This window comes from Ammospiza nelsoni, chromosome 14 (assembly GCF_027579445.1).
Source record: "Ammospiza nelsoni isolate bAmmNel1 chromosome 14, bAmmNel1.pri, whole genome shotgun sequence".
NCBI classification, from domain to species: domain Eukaryota; kingdom Metazoa; phylum Chordata; class Aves; order Passeriformes; family Passerellidae; genus Ammospiza; species Ammospiza nelsoni.
The window spans coordinates 6,742,764-6,764,649 of record NC_080646.1 but is presented as its reverse complement, the minus strand read 5'-3'; the positions used below and the strand labels follow the sequence as shown (position 1 = coordinate 6,764,649).

The 21,886-nt window shown below is 46.1% G+C and overlaps 1 protein-coding gene across 1 annotated transcript in view; it reads right to left on the bottom strand.

Moving 5' to 3' along the window:
- Positions 1-739: 739 nt before the first annotated feature.
- AKAP13 (A-kinase anchoring protein 13) overlaps positions 740-21,886 on the bottom strand; it is a 209,482-nt gene continuing 188,335 nt past the window's right edge. Inside the window, exons 26-41 of the mRNA XM_059482575.1 lie at positions 21,379-21,629; positions 20,634-20,756; positions 20,411-20,528; positions 19,639-19,887; positions 17,389-17,465; positions 15,870-16,051; positions 15,706-15,788; positions 15,203-15,382; positions 14,313-14,477; positions 13,152-13,220; positions 12,191-12,261; positions 11,633-11,677; positions 10,468-10,518; positions 9,235-9,684; positions 7,064-7,376; positions 740-6,244 (exon numbers count right to left, since the gene is read on the bottom strand). Coding sequence (XP_059338558.1) covers positions 6,195-6,244; positions 7,064-7,376; positions 9,235-9,684; positions 10,468-10,518; positions 11,633-11,677; positions 12,191-12,261; positions 13,152-13,220; positions 14,313-14,477; positions 15,203-15,382; positions 15,706-15,788; positions 15,870-16,051; positions 17,389-17,465; positions 19,639-19,887; positions 20,411-20,528; positions 20,634-20,756; positions 21,379-21,629 — 2,477 coding nt within the window. The 3' untranslated portion in view covers positions 740-6,194. The remainder of the gene's footprint in view (positions 6,245-7,063; positions 7,377-9,234; positions 9,685-10,467; positions 10,519-11,632; positions 11,678-12,190; positions 12,262-13,151; positions 13,221-14,312; positions 14,478-15,202; positions 15,383-15,705; positions 15,789-15,869; positions 16,052-17,388; positions 17,466-19,638; positions 19,888-20,410; positions 20,529-20,633; positions 20,757-21,378; positions 21,630-21,886) is intronic.

Below are 21,886 nucleotides of genomic sequence, written 5' to 3'. Positions count from 1 at the left end.
CCTGGACCCATGCCTGCAGGCACTGGGAACACCATGTACCTTATCATGGAATCACAGAATACTTTGGGTTGGAAGGGAACTTAAAGATCATTTTTCCACCACCCCTGCCACAGGCAAGGAATTTTCCACTAGACCAGCTTGCTCCAAGCCATGTCTGACCTGGCCTTGAACACTTCCAGGGATGGGGCATCCACAGCTTCTCTGGGCACCTGTTCCAGTACCTCACCACCCTCACAGGGAAGACTTTTCTTCCTTACAACACCTCCCCAGGGGAGAGCTGGCTGCATTTCTGACGGGTCTCTTCTTACAGGAGACAAGGGAACACTAAACCACACAGCATCCTGGGCCCTGTCCTGTCATGAGATGCAGCATCACTGATTCTCTAAACCAAAAGAACCAAAACCGTCTCTGTCTAAGATTTATTAAAGACACTGAGCTGTGTGTTAGGGGCTTACAGGAACTCTGTGCCACTTCCCCTTCTTGTACAAGGATGAAAAGCCCTGTGTGTGGGGAGGAGGAAAACCCAAGGAATATCACAGAGCCATCAGGCCTTCAGTAAAATCCAAATCTTGTAAGGCAAGGAAAATAAAGAGTCCAGTGGGTTTAAACTGGAATGGGGAGGATAAAGGCAACACAAACATTTGATTACAGGTGGAGATTAAGGCTCTTCATTCAGCCTTGGTGCAAAAAAGTCATCAGCAAAAATACCAGAGGTGTGGGAATAAATCAGGCAGAAAACTCAAGACTTAAAATCAAATTTATTTAGAGGAAGAATGACTTTACAAGAGGTTGATACTGATAACTAAAAAGGAAGATAAATAAAAGCTTGTTACAAAACGTTGTTGGTTCTGGCAAGTTACAGAAAAACTGAAGAATTTTACAGTCAACAATCTGCTCACTTTTTACATAATTACAAATTAACATACAGCAATTAGGTTTCACCCTCTTGTTTAAAAATCCTTTTTTCCCAACTTTTTTTCTTTACGGGTTCAACATGAAAACGCAAAGCTTTTTTTTTTTTTTCCTTTTTTTTTTTAATAAGAAACAAACCAAAAACAGAGGTATATCAGGTTATTACAATACACCTCAATGTTCTGGGAATTACTCAAGTGCATTCCATATTAGTACAAAATAAACACCAGGCTAAACTTTAACCATAGGCGAACTGAACTGGACAGAGATTTTTATTTCATTTTTTTCTTGAGGCAGTGTTTAATATTGATAAAGAAAACAGTAGCATTACTTTACAGCATGGAAAGGATGGATACCTATCGACAGCTTAAATACATACAAAGCTCATAGCTGTATGCAAAGCAGTGAGTGTTATCCTGTTCCCCCCTCCCCCCTAGCAATGGAAGCTGAACTATATTTGGGCAAAGCATCAGTGTCAGTGAAATGCATGTGGAAGGAAAGGGCTCGGAGCCCTGGAAATGCAGGTGTGAAGGGAGGTGGTGTTACACTTCTCATGACTGAAGAGCACAAGGTGTAGGAGATTTGGCCAGTTCAGCTCGCCTATATTTAAAAATTAGCTGTATCACCAATGAAGAATTGCGGATTGCTGCCCCTTCTGACAAATGAGGCAAGAGTTATGAGCAGCAGGGGAGGTTTTTTATTTAAAGGGGTGCCCTAAATCATGATAAATTCCCAAACCTGGCCAGCAGGCACAATAATTTCCAGAGTTCTGGTTAACAAGGAATGTTTTGTGGGATTTTAGCAGATACTCTCCTGTGTCCCTTGCCCAGTCCTCCCTTGCTCCATGCCATAGATATCCTAGACAGCTTCCTTGGGATTTGGCACCTGAAGAACCTGTTCTGACTAGGTGGCATGTGGAAGGACTGGAATGGGTGTTTCAGCAACAGCTGTGATGTCTCCTAGTGACTCAAGGGAAGGTGCAAAGGTGATTGGACTCTCTGGATGCAAACCCACACAAGCTGATGGCATCACTGTGCTGCCACACCTCCAGAGGGAAGGAAGAGTCCACCCTCAGTGGGGATGACAGCTCCTGTCCCAGGGAGGTGAACAGTGGCCAGTAAACACCTTGGTGCATGGAAAGGGCCTCACTTATTTGGATGCATCCCCTCACATCTCCTTCACTCTGAGTTCCTCCAAGGAAAAGGAGATGGAGGGAAAACCACTGGGGGGCTGCTTCCCTACCTGCCCTGGGGAAGGTGATGGTGAAGCTCTCCTGGGGGATGTACCTGAGCCAACAGAAGCCAGTTCTCTTGTCCTGCCACTTAACATATCTGCAGTGGGACTCTAGATTAGACAGAATCACACCCCCTTTGGTCTAAAAATAATACAAAAAGCTTGGCCCTTCCTCCCCTCTGGGGGAAAAGCCAAACCACACCAGGAACACGCCTACTTGAAGATCTGATTTTGCTGGGGATACAGAGGGGGAAGCAATGGCAAAACTGATTGTCTTCGAATAACCATAATTAAAGGGGGCAAGACCAGTTCCATTAAAGTGCTTTATAGCATCAAACTGACATCGAGTTATTTATTGAGATGATCACTTCATTTAAAGGAATCTAAGGCCAAGCCCACCCAGCCCCATGGAGTCTCCCACCCTTTGCTACAGCTACTCTCTGCTGCTGGGTGTTCTGGCACGCCCAGCTAATGCTGGCCACTCCTGTACCTGCCTGAGCACACACTCTCACTTTCCCTGGACACTGAAACCCCTCCTGTTGGGCAGTGGCAAAGACCAGGCCAAGAAAAGCCCAAGAAAACCAAATCTGATTTCTGCCCTCCAAAAAACATCAGCACAAACAGCTCCAAGAGCCCTCACAGGATCCTCTTCTCCTCCAACAACACAGGCTTCAAACATATGTTTTTGAACCTCCTCTGAGTCCCAGGAACCTCATGCAAACCAGGATGGTTTGGGTGCTCCAAATGGGATCTAGGGACTGGCAGCAGGTTGGGCTGTAGAAATAACATGCTTTCAACAACTGCAGGATGGATGCCAGGCATGGAACTGGAGCAAATGCAATTTTAAGGCCAGGAAGAAGAAAGGTTTTGGTGCTGTCAAGCTGGGACAATACTCTAGCAGACAATGCTAGACAACCTTCAGGGATCAGAGCAGCAATCTGACTCTGGGAATTTATACCAAGGCTTTCCAAAGAAAACCTGAGATGGGAAAAATAAAAGGCTAAAGAGATAAAAACAAGCCCTTACCTTCCTAAAGGTGAAAGAAGGAGGAAGCAGTGTGGGAAGAGAGGCTTCATTCCAAAAAAAGTGAATCATAGAGTAACAGCCATCCTCCAGGGACAAAGGTCTGTCCACCAGAATTTAAGACACAAACAGCTTTGTACACAGGATTTCTGGTCAGTGTGTTTCTGACTCACACCTGTGGTTTCTGTCAAGGAACCACAGGGACCTTGGGAGATCACTTAGCCAATAGTATTGGCACTTCAGGCACTGAATGCTCTTTTTCATTTGCACAGGTCAGGAGAGATGGTGAAGCCAGGCAGAGTCAACCCTGCTGCCCTGGGTCACTCATGTGCCTTTTGGTGCCCTTCTCAGAGCCATGGGACACGGCTGTGCTGTGAATACAGCATGTGCTGGGACTGGGGAAAAGACAGTGGGGTAAACTGAGAAGTTCATAGTGGCAAAGGCTGTTCCACACTGAGGGACCTCAGAGGTACCAGTGCCCTGATTTCTGCTCACACAGCAGCACATGAGCTCTGGTTTCCAGATATTTCATCTCAGCCCATTCGTGTTTGCAGATGTATGAACAGCAGGGCAGAAGTTACTTTCTGAAGTTGGTGGTTTTCTTATGAAAAAGGTAACACCACACCACCAGCATGTGCCTCCTTCAGCACCCTTGGGTCCAGGAGAGCAACTACACTGCAAGGCACTCTATGCTTTGCTTTTTTCTTTGCCTTCAAAGGGAATGAGAAAACCTAACCAAAACGTTTACACATGGAAACTGACTGACAGGAGAAGCCTTGTTTGAAATCATTGTTGTCTTTTTCCAGACTTTTTATGGCCTGAAGATGCTCTGCCTTGAAGAAAGCTCTCAGCTGAAAATTGTGTGACTTTGGGCATGGAATGAGCTGCAATGCAGCACTGCCCAGCCCCATGGTTTGTAGGAAACAGGGAGATGAGAATGTTTGGTTTACCAATGTTTTGGTAAGAAAACAGAACAGATAAAAAAAAAAATAAAGGGGGGGAAAGAGAAAAAAAAAACCCCTCAAACTATTCCCCAAACAAAAGCAAAAAGAAATAAAAAAATAAAACCAAGTAAACTTTTTAAAAAAACTCTTTCAGATAAAATGAAAGATAAATATTTTTGCAAGCCCTGCTTGCAATTAAGAACAAGCACCAAATAATAGTTAAAAAAAAAACCAAACAAAATAAAAATAAATCTCAACCCTTTTTCCTTTCTATTTTTTTTCTCTTTTTCTTTTGAGTTTTAATAGTGTAGAGAGCTTCCAAAGCAAGCAGGGTTCCTGCACCAAGACAGCCCAGCCCAAGCATCCACCTCACCATCAATGCTGCTGATACTCATCAGCACTAACTCTGAAAATTGCTGTGGGTCACCAGCTCATGACAAGCCTGAGAGCAAACTGAAATCAAACAATAGTACAAGAAGAGAAATTATTTTTCATTTCAAAGAAAAAAAAAAACCAAACTAGTAGGAAAGGAAATGTACATGACAGCTTCAAACTCTTGAGCAAAACCTTGACTTATTCTGAAGCTGGTAACCATTTACAAATCCACTTGGGTAATTCTCCTGACAGGGTTTGGAAGAAAGGTGATTTTTGAGAAAAGAATATCTTGTTGCATTTCTCCTCCCCCACTGAACACATGCCTATATTCCACAACTCTGCAGACACCCCACAGCTGGCACAGCAAGAGCTGCCCTTGGACCTTCCTGTTCTGCACAGACCCTCCACCCCAGAGGCCATGGGGACACACCACGCCGGCCTCCAGACCTGTCCCACAGGGGGTTTGTCCATCAGAACCTTCTTCTCCCCAGAAATGGTTCCCAAGTGCCCGGTACTGCACAGCCACAGGGACAGGAGCCACCTCCCTGGAGCCTGCCCTGTCTCACTGACCTGCCCAGACACTGCTGCGCTCACTCTGCCTCAGAAACCAGCAGGGCAAGTGGCAAAATCCAGACAAACAGAAGCCCAACAGCAGCACAAAAAGCAGGCTAAGAAAAACACAAAGAACTGAACAAAGATCCATAAAAGCAGATTTTTAGCCACCCCCCCCCCCTCAGTCATTATCCTTGTATGGGGATGTCAAATGCAACTGGAGAGCTCTATTCTGGTAAAAACATAATTTTTACTTCGGGGATGGGAGGGAGTGAGCTGGAGCTCAAAGAGATTGTGTAAAAAAATGTTGCTTACTGTTGTTTCCATTTGAACAGCCTGTTCTGGCTCCCTGGGATTGCCTTACCAGCCTACCAAAATTCTCTTTTCTGTGCCATTTTAAATCTACCCAATAATGTTCTGCTGGACTCTAGAAACAGTTTGACATTTGATTCCTCTGTACCACAGAAATAATTCAGAATTATTTAAAATTTTAATTTTTATCCTCTGAGTTGTTGCTTCTGAATGCTGTTACTGCTTCCTGGTGTAATGCACCCTTCTGAAACCAAACATCCCCTGTCCCATCAGCACAAAAGGGGTGTGCAGGTCACTGTGTTACAGCAAGAGCAGTAAGGGCAAGATATTTAATATCTACACACTCCCTGAAAGTCCTCAGGTATCATCCATCCCCATGGGTGGACCTTGGCTCTAGGGACTGCAAGCATATCCCAGTGGATACATAGATACATAGATGTACATATACAGGATATCTATATATGCCAGTGTGTATGCACCATTTGTAGAGTCCTAATCTTTTGCTAAATGATTGGTTTTGGTTCTTTTCCCCAGAAAAGGGGAATTTGAAGGCACAGACCCCTTAAGGCTATGTTCTCTCATTCTTTAGCAGTAAGTAGAGACAGACAACATCTATCCCAATCCGTTTGACCCCAGGTTTGCACAGGGAGATGCACAGCCTCTGCAGGGAGAATTCACCTAGAACCACAGGAGAGAGGCCCTTATCCACCACTTAGCAGACTTCAGAACTTTTTTTTTGTTTAAAACCTCCAGATGCTCGTCCAGCGCAGGCACCAGCCACGGGCTGTGTCACAGGCAGGGAGATGTCCATGGTGCCAGTGCCACCACTGGAACAGTCCATGCTCAGCAGAAGATCTCCTCACCCTCTGCAGGTGCTTCTGACGAGTGAGAATCTGTAAAAACAGCATGTGGGAATCACTATGGGAACACAGGGACACAGCAGGCAGAGTGGGGCTCTGTGTGCACAGAAACCCTAGTCTCTGCCAAATCCACCAGGCCTCTTAAAAGATGTTCAGGTCCCTGATGAGCTACCATAAAATTACACCTTGTAATGGGTGAGATTTCCTGTGCACAAGCTGGAAAACATCAGTGAGCTAGCATGAATGAAAGCGGTCATCCGAGGGCAAGTGATCAAATTTCATGTGGGTCAGAGGTTTGAGGTGCAGCTCTGAGTCCTAAGGGGATGCAAAACTATCAGACCAAAAAAAAAAAACCAAAACCCTGTATGTTTTTGTTTCAGATCAAGAGACAAAACAGACCAGCTTGAGGGGAGAGGCCAGCACAAGGCTTGTGGGTATCATTTCCAAACTGCCACAGAGCTAAAGCAGACATCAATGCCTCAGGAGCTGCAACAGCCAGGAGCTCCCAGCAGCAGCTCCTTCTGAAAGCACTGACACTGAAGCAGAGTATTTTCTCCTTGAAGCAGATAATCCAGACCATGGAGGCTGCTCAGGATGGGATGGCAAGGGAAGAAACAATGAGAAGAATGTGTGTCCCTCTGACAACCCCAGGGGCTGCAGAACAGGCAGAAACACCCACAGAAATCACTTCAGGCTGAGAAATCCACTCAGCAGAGCTGCTCTTCCCCATCCCTGTGTCACCATCCTCATTTCAAGCAATATTTTGTGGCTTCCACAAAAGTTCACTGGCTGCAGGAAAACAGCCAGCTTACCAACCCTGAACAAACACCTGTGAGCTCCCCTGACACTCACCAGACTGCTGGGAGCGATGTCCCCTGCCCTTCTTCTTCTTTTCCTTCTTCTCCTTTGGTTTGGCTAAACTGAAGAGGCGAGTAGGCATCTGGGTCTGCTCCTCAGCTGCCTTGTTAGTCTGGTTTGTTGTGCTAAGCAAATGGAAAGTGCTTTTCTCTTTGTGTGTCCTTGAAAGACTGTTCCTTTTGGGGGAGACAGACAGTTCTGCATCAAAGTGCCCTTGTTTAGGAAGGGAAGGGTTCTTCTGCATGGAGGACTCATCAATGCTGGACTGGGAAGAGACTCTGGCAAGTTTCTCATGTAGATTTGAAACCTAGGAAGGAAAAGTGTTTCATGAAAGAGGATAGAAAAGGGGTGTTCAAGACCACTCACAGGGGTGAACATCCAGCCCATTCACCAGGTAAAATAACATCCCCATCCAGGCAAAGTAAAGAGAGAAAAAGCTCTCTCTGTTCAAGATGAAAATATGAGGCACGAAAAGAGTAACACTCCACTATCTTTTGCTCCTACATGCACTCTGCTATGTATCAACAAGCCAAGGGCAAATATTCTCTAAGATCTCAATAGCAAGACTCACCCTGCATGGTTTGCACACACAGATGGTGGCAGGAGGCCAAGGAGCAGCGTGCCTCTCTGGGAAGGGAACGCCAGCACACGGCACAGCAGCCCCATGTGTCAAAGGAAGCCTTCCCAAGCAAAAGATGAAAGCAAAAGCATTTTTCCTGATTTTTTTTCCCCTAACGGCTGTCTCAGGATGTAATTGAGCTTGCACATTCAAAGGGAAGATCAAAACAAGCCCAACAAAGCTTGACTGAACACTCTATTAATAGCTCTGCAATGTCAGTCAGATACCTGCTTTGAGAAGGTGCTTCCTTCTCCTAAATCTCTCAGGCCTTGCAGGCATTTTACCTCTCAGCTTCTCCCACAGCACCCATGCCCCTTGTCTGCAAGTGCTTGGAGCTGGAACAGCTTCACTGGCTGCTTGGAAAACTTCTGGCTTGATCAGGAGCCAGGTGGGTGGGAGCAGGACCTGCTTTGGTGATGAGCTTTTCAGAGCTCACTGCTCAGCTCCACAATTAGGCCATTCAGGCATCGAAAATCATTCCCATTCTGCAATCCAACATTTATAAACTAACTCTGCTACAGGTCTAAGCAAATTACAGTCAGAATTAGTGACTTACAAACAAACAAATGATCAACAGGCTTAAGGATTAAATTCAGTCCATGTTTTGCCAGTGGTGCTGGCTCTCCTCTGCACAGTTGTAAAGGAATAAACCTTAGCTTGCTGAAAATGCCCAGACCAGGATCTGTGTGTGAGTTTTTCTTTGTGCTTGTGAACAGTCAGTCACCAGAAGCCTCTTCCAGCAGAGCTGGGGACCTTTGCTCACTGAGCCACAACTGGATTGCAGGTGCTTGGTCTTTCAGGACAGGGGCAATGCCATCTCTTTGCTGGATATTGAGAACACTTTTGGGGATGGATGTCAGCATGTGAACTTGCCCTGCAGTTATCAGCTTCACAAGTGGTTTTTGTGACAGCTGGAGGCTGCAGGTGACCCACAACACTCAAGAGTGTTTCTGTGAAGGACTGACTGCTCCCCAGAGCTCAGCGCCTGGGTGAAGGCCAACATCAGGCAGTGTCAACGCCCTGGGACTGCCTGCCACCTCCTGTCTGCCATCCCCCAATACACAGACAGGGAAGTGGGCAGAGCTCACTGGCCAGGCACCCCCAATACACCATGAAGCACCAATAGTGGCAATGCCTCAGCAGCTCCAGAGGTGCAAAACCAACAGCACTGCACATCGCATGCAAGGGGAAGAGCCAGTTTTAAACGCCAATTTTAAACACTGCTGGACTAAACCTCCCCAAACTAGCCTTCCTTCACATCTCAACCCATGCATTCCTCAAAGCCATGCTCTTCCTATGCTAAGGCTCCATCATTCACAGCCTAAATGGCGAACAAGATATCAAAAAAATAGGAGGATCCAAAAAATACTACCCACAACCACTGCATGCCTCACCATCAGCAACCTGCCTCTAATAGGAACACCGTTTCTAGCAGGATTCTACTCAAAAGACCTGGCAGCTGTGAGGCGCATGCAGTTCACCCAGGAGCTGGCTGGAGCTCCCTGTTCCTAGCTTCCCAAGGAGCCTGGCTGTCGGCATCATTTACCTGGTTGTGGTCAGGCTCCTGCCGCATCTGAGCAAATCTCTCCACGTCCTGCTTCAGCTGCACCTTCTCCCTCTCCAGCTGCTTCTGGGCGGCGCGCAGCCTCTCCAGGTCGAGCTGGTAGGCCGCCTTCTTCACCTGCAGCTCCTCCCGCTCGCGCTCCAGCTCCTGCCTCTGCCTCTGCAGCTGCTCCTCGCGCTGCGCCAGCTCGGCCTCGCGCTCCGCCAGCTCCTTCTCACGCACTTCCCACTCCTTCTCCCTCCTCCTCCTCTCCTCCTGGTGCTGCGTCTGCTGCTTCTTCAGGTTGGCCAGCTCCTGGCGCTGCTTCTCCAGGCTGCGCTGCTTCTCCTGCTCCAGCAGCGAGGTGGGCCGGGAGGAGCCTCGGCTCAGAGCCCTCTCGCTCAGAGCCAGCTTCTGGTCCTCGATGTAGGTGTCCTGCTGCAGCACCACGCCCTGGCAGAGGGGACAGAGATCGCTGCAGCATCCTCTCCCATCCCTGAAAACCCCAGGGTGCGGTAGTGAAGCCCTTCTGATCCCAGCCCAGCACTGCTGCCTGGTTACCAGAGCATGCTAATGAAGCAGAGTAGAAATTTTCCAGGGTAGAAATCCATTTTGATTTAGGTGAAATGTACATTTTTGAGTTGAGTCTGTGGTTAGAAAACATAGCTATTTAGCCTGACTGCAGAACCTAGGCTCAGAGAAACTGCTTCAGTGAAGAACAGAGATAAGGTGAGGGAGACAGAAGGTGATAGAGAGAGACAGAGAGTGCTGTGAGAGCAGGTCAACCTGACCTAGGAATTCTTTCTGATAAAGAAGAACTAGCGGCAAATGTCACGCGAAATTCATAAAAATGAATATGTATGAACCTATTGTGAAATTGTATGCATATGTATTTGAGAGGGGGATAAAAAGAGACCTGAAGTCCCCAGAAGGATGCATGTCATTTTAGGGGAATGATTCCCACATGCGTCCAGTGCTGTGATAAACATATTGGCTGTACAACTTTCACAAGAGTTGTGGAGTTTTGATTATCTCTGCAAAACACTGGCAAAGCAACTTCCTCAGCAGCTTCCTAAATTCAGGCCAGCACTGCTTCCCTTGGGCAGCAGCTCATTCCCTGAGCCTGCAAGCTGGCTGTGGGGTGTCCAGCCATGCAGGGCTGTGACACAAGGGGCAAAGCACAACAAGCAGCTCAGGCAAGCAGTGTGTGGGAGCAGGATGAAGGGCTAAGCCTACCTGCAAAGCAGTGAGCAGCTTATGGAGGCTGGTGATGGTTTGGAGGACCTGCTGCAAGAAAACAGAAGCCCTGCTGTTAGATCTCACTGGGTGCTGGGTATGTGGACAGCACCTTCTCTTGCTCTGTGTCCCACCAGTGGGTCTGACAAGCTGCACAGCCATCCCTCTGCACCCTGCTTTTCCTCACTCTTCCCTTGCAATGAGTGCATCAGTCCCCAGTACACTAACAGATCCCTTGAACATCTCCCAGAAGTTCCTTCCTCCCTTCCCTAGCTGTCACTGCAGCAGAAGGAACATTGAGCTCATGGGAAGTCCTGGTTTGCCTCTGCAAACCATTTCTCACAACATCAGCTTGCTCAAGAACAAGCTGAGTAATTGAGATGAAGCCCAGAAGTTCACTTAAAAATTTCAGGAAAAAAAAAAATCAATCTTTAAATAGATGTGGACTATTTGTACCCTTCTCCCTCAGCTGACCCACACAAGACCCACTGCCACCAGGCAGAAAAGCTGCACTACAGCAGGCAACACAAGTGCAGAAGGTGTGTTCTTGGAGGCTTTCTGAAAATACAGAAATGCAAACACCTCATGAATGGTGTGTTCCTGAATACAGAGCAAGCAACTCTGGAGTTATGCTCTATCCCTAAATTTAGCCTAGCTAAAAATTTCTCTGAATCTCTCATAACCTACAATTAATTTCAAGAAGAAAAAAGAGCACTTCAGTATTTGCAGTAGTGGAGTGATAGCCAGTATTAAGAACTGCTTCTCATTTTGTCATTAATGCTAATTGGGAGTTATGAATGTGTATCAAAGGGAGAATAGAAACCTAATTGCCCCAATTCACTGCACCTGCAACATAAAATTAAACTCTCTCTGTCTGCAGATGCACAATAAATACAGCCCTGTGCATCCTGGTGGTAATTAACCCTTGCTGCTTATAATCAGCACATATCATCTTGCTGGCAAGCAGATGACAATCAGTGAATTCTCTGTCTAAACATCCAAGGTTAAACAAATAAATGACACAGTGGGTTCAGCTTAATGTATTTAAACGTCTAGATGTGCTTCAGCAAATTAAATGTGTTTTCTTCTACATTATCACCTATTGAGACAAATTCTCTAGTCACTTAAATGAAGGGAACAGCTGAGCAATGGAATCAATTCTTACCTCGTTATCCCTTTTCAGCATGAACATCAAATTAGCATTTCCACCCTATGACAAGATCACAAATTTAATATGAGGACAATGAAAAATCATAGCAAATGTCTTCTGAAGCTGAACTAATGACACATCCATTAAACACTCCCCTCCACCTTCCATTTTGGGAGAATTCATGCATGTTTTTAGGCCATTTGGAATCATTTAGAATAAAATGTTAATTAGGTATTATTTTGCAGTTATGTGATGGATCGATCCCCAGAAAGAAAAGGTGCAAGGTTGTAGCTGACCTTAGAATTTCAATAACAATGCAGAATTGTTATTTATATATATATAAACAAATTTAATGCAGACAGATGGTAGCTAACCTGTGCCATTAAGGAGTACAACTGATTTGCAGTGGTTTTCAAGTCAGCGGTTTTGGGTGCATATTTTACATTTTATTTTATTTTTAACTTATTAGGATGTATCTAATTGTCACGAAATTTTCAGGCATTTTTTTAAGGCTAGAGCTGTCACTCCTGAAATCTGAACTCAGGGGTGGCAGACACACAAATTAAGGCATACCTTCTTTAAAATGCTGTCTGACTCTGTTCTCCGGAGGTCCTGAGCATCATCGCCTTCATCTTTCACTCCACCTAAAGGAAGAAGCCAGCACTGACATCAGTTATTCAACATTTTAAGGCAGAGATGAACTTGCTAAAGTCTGAGGAATTTAATACAGGAAACTCACGTGTTCCACAAAAGCGGACACAGAGCTCTTGACATTTTAACTAAATGAATTTGAGCCCTAAATATACGGAACACGTCAGCACTACCAGCAAAAGTGGATATGAATTTAGATTAGGGTTGACTTTGGTTTCAGAGACCGTGCTGATAAATTCAGCTATTAGCTGGTGCTCTGTCTAGCCCCTGCACTGATGTCTACTACCACAGAATACTTGCTGAGAAGACATGAGGCAGCATAAGAGCAGATGGAGGATGATAACAGAATCATATCAGGGTATATTATTGCAGGTATAGTTTCAATGCCTCTCTTGTGCAAGTTAATTTACATCTGGGTCAGATACTGCTGTGCAACACCCTGTGTAATTCTATGCTAACAATTTATCATTAACCTTAGCTACCAGATACCTGGATCTTCAAAGGGACACTGGGCTTCTCTTTCTAACTTCCCCCTGGATGGCTCATATCAGTGTTCCTGAGCAAGACTGAGCTGACCTGTGGGGACAGGAGGGCTCTGACCCTCCCCCTGTGCTGCCCTTCTCCTCAAAAGGAGTCACACAGACCTTCCATCCTCTAGCTCTTGCCAAGACTATTGTACTCCCTTTGCCAGCTGAGATGCACCCCATGGGGAAAACCCACACCTGCAGTGGCACCTTTCCTTCTGCCACTCATAAAGACTTTACATAAACCTGAATCTGCAGCAGCGTGAAGGACACCGCAGCTGTGTAAAGGCCCTCTCCTCCCCCCACCCCCGAGGCTGGCTCTGCTGTTAGAGGCTGACCCTCCAGCCCTCCTAACAGACCTGCTCTCCTGCGCCACGTCCTGGGACCTTCCACCTCTCTGCAGGAGGAAACTCCTCCCTTCTGCTTTGCTGGAGGGGAGAATGAAGGGGAGTCAGGTTATAAGCCTTGCCCGAGGTTTCACAGGTTGTGAACAGAAGAACTGGAGAGAATGCCAGGTTTCATACCCCCTGGGCAGAACAAATAGGCCCTGCATTCTTTTCCCAAAATCTCCCAAGACCCTACAACTACTGAATTAGAATCAGAGGGTATTTCTACAGAAAACTTAAGATTTTGGGCAACAGCCTGAGGTTGTCCCATTCATTGTTGGAACAGAGAGAGGCACAGCCCTCAACAAACCCCTCCAGTGTGAGTATATTTGTCATCATGATGACAAGGCCTTTGGAGCTCTCCAGGAGAGCTGGGAAAGCCTCTACATAGTTCTCATGTCTGACTGTCTGGAGCTAACACTGCTCCTTTAATGCAGGAGGTCAGACGAGGTCCAACGATGCCAGCGCTGAGACAGACACTAGCACAGCAAAACTGGTTGTATTGGGAGTGTGAGTAAGACCACAGAGAAAGGAATTTGAGGACAGGGAAGTTTCTGATGACTAGAGCAAAGAAAGAGGGCATTGGGAACCAGCCAAGTATGCAGCTGAAATAAGTAGTCACGCATTTCTTTGGGAGAGACTTAATTGGAGGAATAATACATGCAGATGTAGGTGGAACATAAATGCAGAGAGAGCAGAGACAGGGAGAAGGTGTTTGATTCAGCAATATCCACATCCATTTGTAAATGCAACAGCATCAGGCTCCTGCTGGGAAGAAAAGTGAAGAACAAAGAGCAGACCTGTAGATATAACAATAATAACATGAAGAAACTAATTTATTGAGAAGCCAAATGCTTTCATGTGGCACGTAAGTAAAATAGCAAGTATTACTTGGAGAGAGCGCAGAGAGGAGTGAAGAGTTCAGATGTTTAACTCTTGTATAGCCACAGGTTCTCAGCCACCATCAATCCACCTGTACATAAGCTTTCTTTCCTAATCTGTGATTTAATCTGTCACCTATTGTTGGAGAGGAGTTGTGAAACCCAAACCACCAGCTGAAGTCCTTCTGAAGCAAGAGGATACGATGACGTGTGTTATTAACAAACTGTGATGAGCACACACAGAACTACTCACCCTTGGAGGCGTTCATCTGATGACTGTCAAATCCTCCAAAAGTTTCTGCCCTTCTAGGGAGTGAGATGGGGCCAACTCCTCCCTCCTGATCCATGGCAGTGCTGCTGACCTGCTGTCCAAGGGCAGTGCCCAGGCTCCTGCTCACCAGGTGTTGCAGCACTTCAACTGATAAAAAGCAGCAATGTCTTTGTTAAAGCCCACCTCAGGTTTCTGAGCTATTTTCATCCCTGCCTGAGCTCAGGTCAGAAATTATTTGGTGTACAAAGAATCTAGGTTTCTGTGACAATGATGTGAACAGTACACATTGCCCCTGCAAAAACTCTGTCTGACCACTAACTCCAACTCTTGGAGCTCTGCAAAAACCTTACACCTCCCTCTCTTCCTTCAGGCAACTTCAATGTTCTCTGACAACAGCATTTAATAATTTTAGCCTCTCCAAAGATCATACTGGAAAGTAGCCCGAGTTTCCACCTACCCTTGCCTTTGTCAACAGAACTGCTTGTCCCTTGCAGGCATCACAAGCTCCTGCTGGAACCCAACCCCACCCTCACATCTTGCTGAGACTGAAGAATAGCAAAAGCCTGGATGGTTGAAATTTCAGCCAAGGATAAATCCCATGCTGTTCCTGACCCCAAAGCAGGTTCAATGCATGGTTTTCTTTGTGCTGACTTTCCTGCCCTCTTTCAACACCATTGCAACACCTCCTTCCTTTCCTGATCCCCACGATCTGTCCCTGAGACAATACCAGGAGGAGCAGTTTCTCCTTATCTTGTTATTCTGACAAAGAGAAGATGTTCCCTGCAAAACTGGTGCTTGAGAAATGATGCCTTCACTGGTAGTAACCAATTATAGTTGGTTACTATAATTTACATGCCACGTGACTGGCTCACCTTCATTTATTGCTGATTTCATGATTTCCTCTCCTTTTGGAGCCTCTTCTGTGCTGGCTCTGAAGAGCTGCCTGGAGCCTTGTGTCTCCTCCTGCACACAACAGTCTGCCATGTCCTGGAAGATCTTCGTCTTCTCCTCCAGCAAGAGCAGGATCTGTTTATCCTTCTGCTGAAGTTGTTCTGTGGGGGTGAACAGAAAACAGGGATGAAGACAAAATAAAAGCTTTGGCAAGGAAACCTGAGCTATTCCTGAGATATTGGCCCCATCTAGTGGAGCATGACAATATGTGCTGGGCTTGGCAGCCTGACAGTGCCCTGGGCAATCTGGCACAGCAGGCTCGGAAAATAAATAATGCAAGGAAGGCAATCTGCAAACCAGGACTGCAGTTATTTGCTGGATTCAGGATTGAAAAAAGTCACACTTCGACCACAAAACCCAATCCAAGAAACTCCCATACATTTTTCCACAGTGGCCTCCCAGCTCTGTTCCAGGCAGATTTTACCTTTCAGTCCTCTCACTTTCGCATCGGACAATTTCTTTTCAACCTCAGACTCACAAGGGACTCCTTCATCTTCATCTCTATCCCTGGACAGAAGACACGGCTCAATTACTACAGGAACACACACAGTGCACCCCCTGCCCTACAAGAACAGCTGAGTGCCTTACATGGTGTGCATTGTGTCCTGAATGATCTGTATCCAGCCGTTGCGCTCTTCCTTGGAGCTGGCATGGACTTCCACCATCTCAGGATCCTTCCCAACCATGCTGATCAGGAACAAACCCTTCTCTTCATGAGCCACTTCTCGTACAATCAGCTTCTTCAGAGAGATCACAGTGGATCTCTGGTCCTTCAGATGGAAAGAAATGGGTGAGGAAGGGGACCAGAGCTAGCTCCCAGATTCAAATTAGCGTTGAAAAGGTCTCAATAAACCACAGTGCTACATCTCTCAGGTTTGCAAACATTTTCTGAACATACTGGCTAATAAAAAGCCAAAATAATTTCAACGGGGTCAAACAAAAGGGATGGGCTTGCTTTCCTCCAAGAAATATGGAGGAAAAGCAATTTTACCTCATTCCATTTCAAGAAAGAATTAATTTTAAATTGACTTTGTGGTTTTGTAAACTGTACCATATTTTGCTCTGATCTCATTTTCTACTGACCACACTCTTCCTGTCATCAATATCACAGCTCCTTACACTTGGTGCAGCTTGCTAGCCTGCTTCACACACAGTGTCTTCACCATCTCTCTCCAGGATAAAGTCTTGTTTCCAAATCCCACAAAACCTCTGCTGTTCTCAGACGCTCACAGCTGACTGCTGTGTCAGAACCTGTGTGTGAGGTGGTGTTCACTGTGTGCTAGGTCTCTGTGTCATCAGCCTGCTGGGTTACAGTGTCCCCAGGCTGCTGTGTCATCTGCACAGGAGCCAGCCCCTTTGTGCATTGTACCACACGCTGCAGCTGGGGTGATCTGGTTCACCAGCAGGACTTGATGCAAATCAGCTTCCCCTGTGTAGGGCACTGAGCCCGTGCAGAGGGTTGGTGGAACTGGAATAACAAATTATCAGCTTTCAAAATGCTCAAAGAGTGGAAAGGTCACAGGGTTTAGCCAGTCTAGACCATGCCTGGAAGGTACAGCCCAGCAGACTCCATCAGGCACCAGGTTTTCTTTAGCAGGTCAATGTGCCCAGCCCTTTTTTGGGGCCTGCCCTCAAACCTAATGTTTTTGCTCCTGCACATTACAAATATATTTCTCGTTTATGTTCAAGCTGTTCTGTTGAATTTACTGCCCTGGCATTTCACCTCACTGCCCCCTGAAGCAGCTCACAGTGCATTTGAACATCTCCTCCAGCTGAGGTCCATTTTTACAAAGTTTGCATTATCCCCTCACTCCCTCCCAGCCCAGTCACTGCTCCAGTGTGCACAAACTGCAAAGCACAAGTGTTTCCAGTGACAGACAGGTTTTCAAGGCCAATTATCAGCTGTGCCAAGGCACAGCAGGAAGGGGAGGGGGGGCATGAGGACATGTTTTCCCATCAAAAAGAATGGAGTCTGCTCAGCAAACAAAAATGTTCTGAGCAAGAAAATTAAGTTGTTTAGCAGGCAGTTGCTGGCTTTGCTGCACAACACCACATCACGGGTCTCTCACATAGAAAAGTAAGGAGGAAAAAAGGGCTGAAGCCTTACCAGTGAGGCAAAGACATACTTCTGGTCCTTCTCCTGAAGGAACACGAGCATGTCAGAGAGGAGAACAGCCTGGACTTCTGCAAAAGAAGAAACACACCACTGCAGTATAACCACACAACTCACCCCAGAAAAGATTTCTTGCAATAACACCAGTGCTGGACAGGAGCAGGGCTGGTTCTGCAAATCCTGAAAGCAAGATCAACCTCCTAGCTGGCAGGAGGAGCAAGGGCAGTTCCTGGAGATGCCAGATCAGGTTAGCTCTGAACCAGCTTTGCATGGAGCAGGACACATCAGCACCAGGGCATCCTGCAGGATTTGCTCTCACCCATGGGAGCAGGGGTGCTCCTCTCCAGCCACATGCTCACTACCAGTTAAGACATGGGCACAACAGTGAAAGCCAGAAACATTTATTCAATAGAAGCTCTGTTTTCTCAAACAATCAATATTTCAGCCCTCAAGCAAAATATCTGCACGGGAAGTTTTGGATTTTATGGTTCTCTTGATGAGTGGTTTGCAGGGTGTAAATTATCGTGCAATAACAACATTTGTCAGCTGCAGTTTCTTTCCCAGGAAATACTGACTTCAGGAGCCACCAGTAATTCTGCTGTCAGACAAACACAGCTCTGAGGGGAGCCTGCATGAGACACAGGACCTGGCTTTCTTTCACGGGAGAAGGAAACACAACCTCAAGCCAACAGAGGATTTTAAATCAGCCTTTTCCCAGAGTACACGTAGAGCCTTCCAAGTCTCCTAATAACATATCATAAAGCTGCACAGCAACTACCCAGTGTAATGCCCCACCCAGACCCCTCAGTACAAAGAGGTTTTGTGTAATGTACTTGGGAAATCGTGTGACAGAGAGGAAGCAAACCAGAAACTTAAATCATCCCATGGGTAAATCCTTCCAGTCTGTTTTGGGAAGACAGAATCCATTCCAGATAAAAGAACCACTAAATTTTAAGCAAAGTTGCAAAATGAAATCCAGGCTCTGGGAGGTTTGCAGAAGGTGGCATTTGACTGCCTTTTTCTCTGTTCCATGCACTTTGCAAGAGTGGAAATGCTAAAACCCTTAAACAAAAGTCCCTCCTATAATTTTCAGTGCTCCATTTCAAATACCACAAAATAACCTGAATATAAGAATGATCTACTTTCTCCCTGGGTCTGCAGCCTTCCTGCAGGACCTACCTTCCCTGGGAGTCTGCACTACAGACATGTTTGTGCATTTCTATGATTAAGAAATGCAAATGGAGCCTGTGCTAATCATGATTTCACAACAGCAGCAGAACTTGCTTCATTCACCATCTGAAGGCAGTAGCAGTCTCGGGTGCCTAGAAATCATCTCTAAACTTCCTGCTTCCAAAACCTCAAAATAAATCATACCCCATACGGAATTCCACGTTTTCATCACCTCCCTGCACAGCACGGCATCAGGCTCCCAGGCCCCATTCATGCCCACAGACCATAATTTAATCAGCTTATGCTGCAGGGAGGAAGGGAAGCCCAGACTTCCTGCCAGGCCTGAGGCACAGCCCTGTCTGCTCTTACTGCTACCGTGGTCCCAGCTAAAAGTTTCCTTGGGAGGTTTAGCTTTTAACTCACTGGAGGACTTCAGTGCACAGCACCTTAAAAATACTACTTCCACGTGATAACAAACAAAAAGCAACTCAAGAAAACACTGACCCAACAAGAGGCAGCTGCAGGAACATCAGAGCCTCTCCTGAGTTTGAGAAAACAGCTTAAGAGGTTCAAGAGCAACAAATCCCTGGGACATCTCCCTAGATCCCAGTGCAGCTGGGAAGGTACTGCTACAGAAGGTACTGCCACAGCCCTCAGAGGGAATGAAAGGCCCAGAAAGTTGAGGCTGGGTTCCAGATTTAGCCAGCACAGCTCCTGGAACTGTGGCACAGGCATGGAGATCTGACTCCATGCTCTGGGCAACTGCAGCCCCATCATGTCCTCCTGGCCCAGAGTATCCCACAGCAAGTCAGTGACACACTGAGGTGTCACTGCCACCCGCACCCTCAGCAGGCATGCAGTCACCAGGAGGAAAAGCAGCTCTCTATCACCCCAGAACACACACGAGGAACTGGAAATGCAATGGGGAGTGAGAGTACAGCAGGGGAAAGCTGGTGTCACAATCTATCAAAGCAGAAGAATAAATCAAGTGTGGAGGCCCCAATCTGAGGATTAATCTTACATCCAGAGAGGGTGAGCTGCATCCTTCCTCAGCAGAAGGCAGGAGAGTCCTACCTTTTAACCGGCCAGCTGAGTTCTTTAGTGAAACAGGCCCATCTCGGATGAGTTTCCGATGCGTCAAGTCCTCTCTTGCAAACATCTGGCCACTCTTCATCCTCATGATGGACTTGCTGTCCGTCCGGTTGTAAATCTCCCCAAGGCGCATTTTCTTTTCATATTTGCTGACTTTGCTGTTGACTGCAGCAATCACATCTTTAACAAGATTTAACGACTGAGTCAAGTCTTCATGTTCCACTTCATTTTCTTTAAAAAAGAAACAGAAACATCTCGATTTGACTTTGTGTAGTCTAACTTCCCACTTTTACTTCCTTCCTTCTTCTTCACCCAAGTTCCCACATTATAACTTTTAATACTTAAATTTGCTGCACAACAAATTTTTCCCCCTTAAAGAGAGCTTCACAAAACCCTTTACATATACATGGTTGAGACTGGAGAATATTCCAATACACTTTGCATATAAGACAGTAGAGATGAAATGCACAAATTAACTACATATTTTAGCTAATACCTAAAAAAGCAAGCTAGGAGACTTTGGAGTCTAGGCATGTTGCTCCATAATTAGCTACAGACAGACTTTTAACAACTAAATCAAGGTACCTAAACAACTAATCCTAAGTGGAAGTATTGAATTCAGTTATCTCTTTGCAGTGATGTGAGACAAAAAGGACTGGATTAGCTGGTAAAAAAATCTGCTTCAGCCATAAAGGATTAAAACTTCACAATGGACAAACAAATATGCACTTAGAATAGAGGAGCTGGTCCCTACCTTTGGTGTACTGCAGTATCCTTTGCAAAAGGACTGGGTACTTTGTGATTCTCTGTGTTACCAACAAGATGCATTCAGGAATCCCAAGGCGCCTCACCAGGGAGCTGCTCATTTTTTTCTAAGGAACAAAGAAGAAAATTTCAGTTCTGCAGCAAAACATTCCCCCAGAGTGCAGAAAGGACACATCTTTTCCATTGGGTACATCTGTCCTTCCAGGTCCTACCTTGATAAATGCCTGAAAGCGCTTCTCCTTGTAAAGATCTTTGAAGTAATTGACAGCCTCGTTGTGGTGCCCGCAGAATTTGCCGTACGTTTTCTTCATCCGCTCAGCGTTCTCCCCAGAGAACTGCAAAGAAAGGGACACACAGCTCCAGCCTGCGCTGAACTCCTGGGGTGACACCCCAGCAGTGCCTGCCAGGCTCTCAGAAGAGCTTGAGGAAATCAAATTAGGCCAAAGCATGCTCGACCATGCAAGCAGATCTCTAGAGAGTAAAGAGCTGATTTGGGGACTTCATTGAGTCACTACAGCAAAATTTGCAACTCTACTCCCATGGCTTAAAAGCCAACCACAAAAAGAGTCAAAACAGACAAAAAGAAGATAGAAACCGTGGATAAAGAAAAGTAATATGATCCATTCTGAGTTAAACACCAGGTCAGTAATGCAGCCAAGAAACACACTGGGCATATTTAGCTGTGAGCTCCTGCCTACACTCCAGTCTGTGGTCAAACTGTTTTGTGCCTGTCAGTGAATGCTTCTCTTTCCCACAAAATGAAGTAAATTAATTTTCAACAGTGGACCTTCCTCTGAAAGAGCAAAAAGTGCTTCAAAAAGCTGAGGCGGAATTTGTATGTGTTAAGAGTAAAGGTGCCATCAGCTGTGCTTATCTGACAGGCATAAACAGGAGGGAAGGAAAAGCACCTGGCTTCCAGCTGTGCTCTCAGAACTGCAAACATTTTCCAGCACTTACTTGATTCACTAGGATGTCACCTATCCTCCTGATAACGAAGTTCTTTTCACTTTTGTCTGCCAGTGACTCCTTCTTCCTTTCCAGAATCCGCTGGAAAAACTGACTGTGGATGTGCAGCAAGTTTTCCAGGCAGGGAAAGAGCTTGTCCACTGCTTGCTGATCAAACTGCAGTTCCTTCATCATGGCTGCACTGTACACATCGTTCATGATCTTCAGGGTGCGGACGTGGTGCATTTCTGTCTGCATTAGCTCTGCATGGGATGAGGACAAGAGTTCATGGGTAAGAGCACAAGGAAAAGCTGCCATTAGAAAGCTTTTCCATAACTGGGCTTCTCTAAGTGGTTTCAAAAAAATTTCATGTCAGGAATTGTAACATCAGTCAAGAGTTTTATGTGTGAGAGAAACAGGGGAAAAGAGGTGTCCCACAACAGAGAGCTTTGGATGTTGCTGCTGGGGTCTCAACCTTCAGCCCTGGTATCTTCTCCTTCCTAACACCTCACTGCCAGCC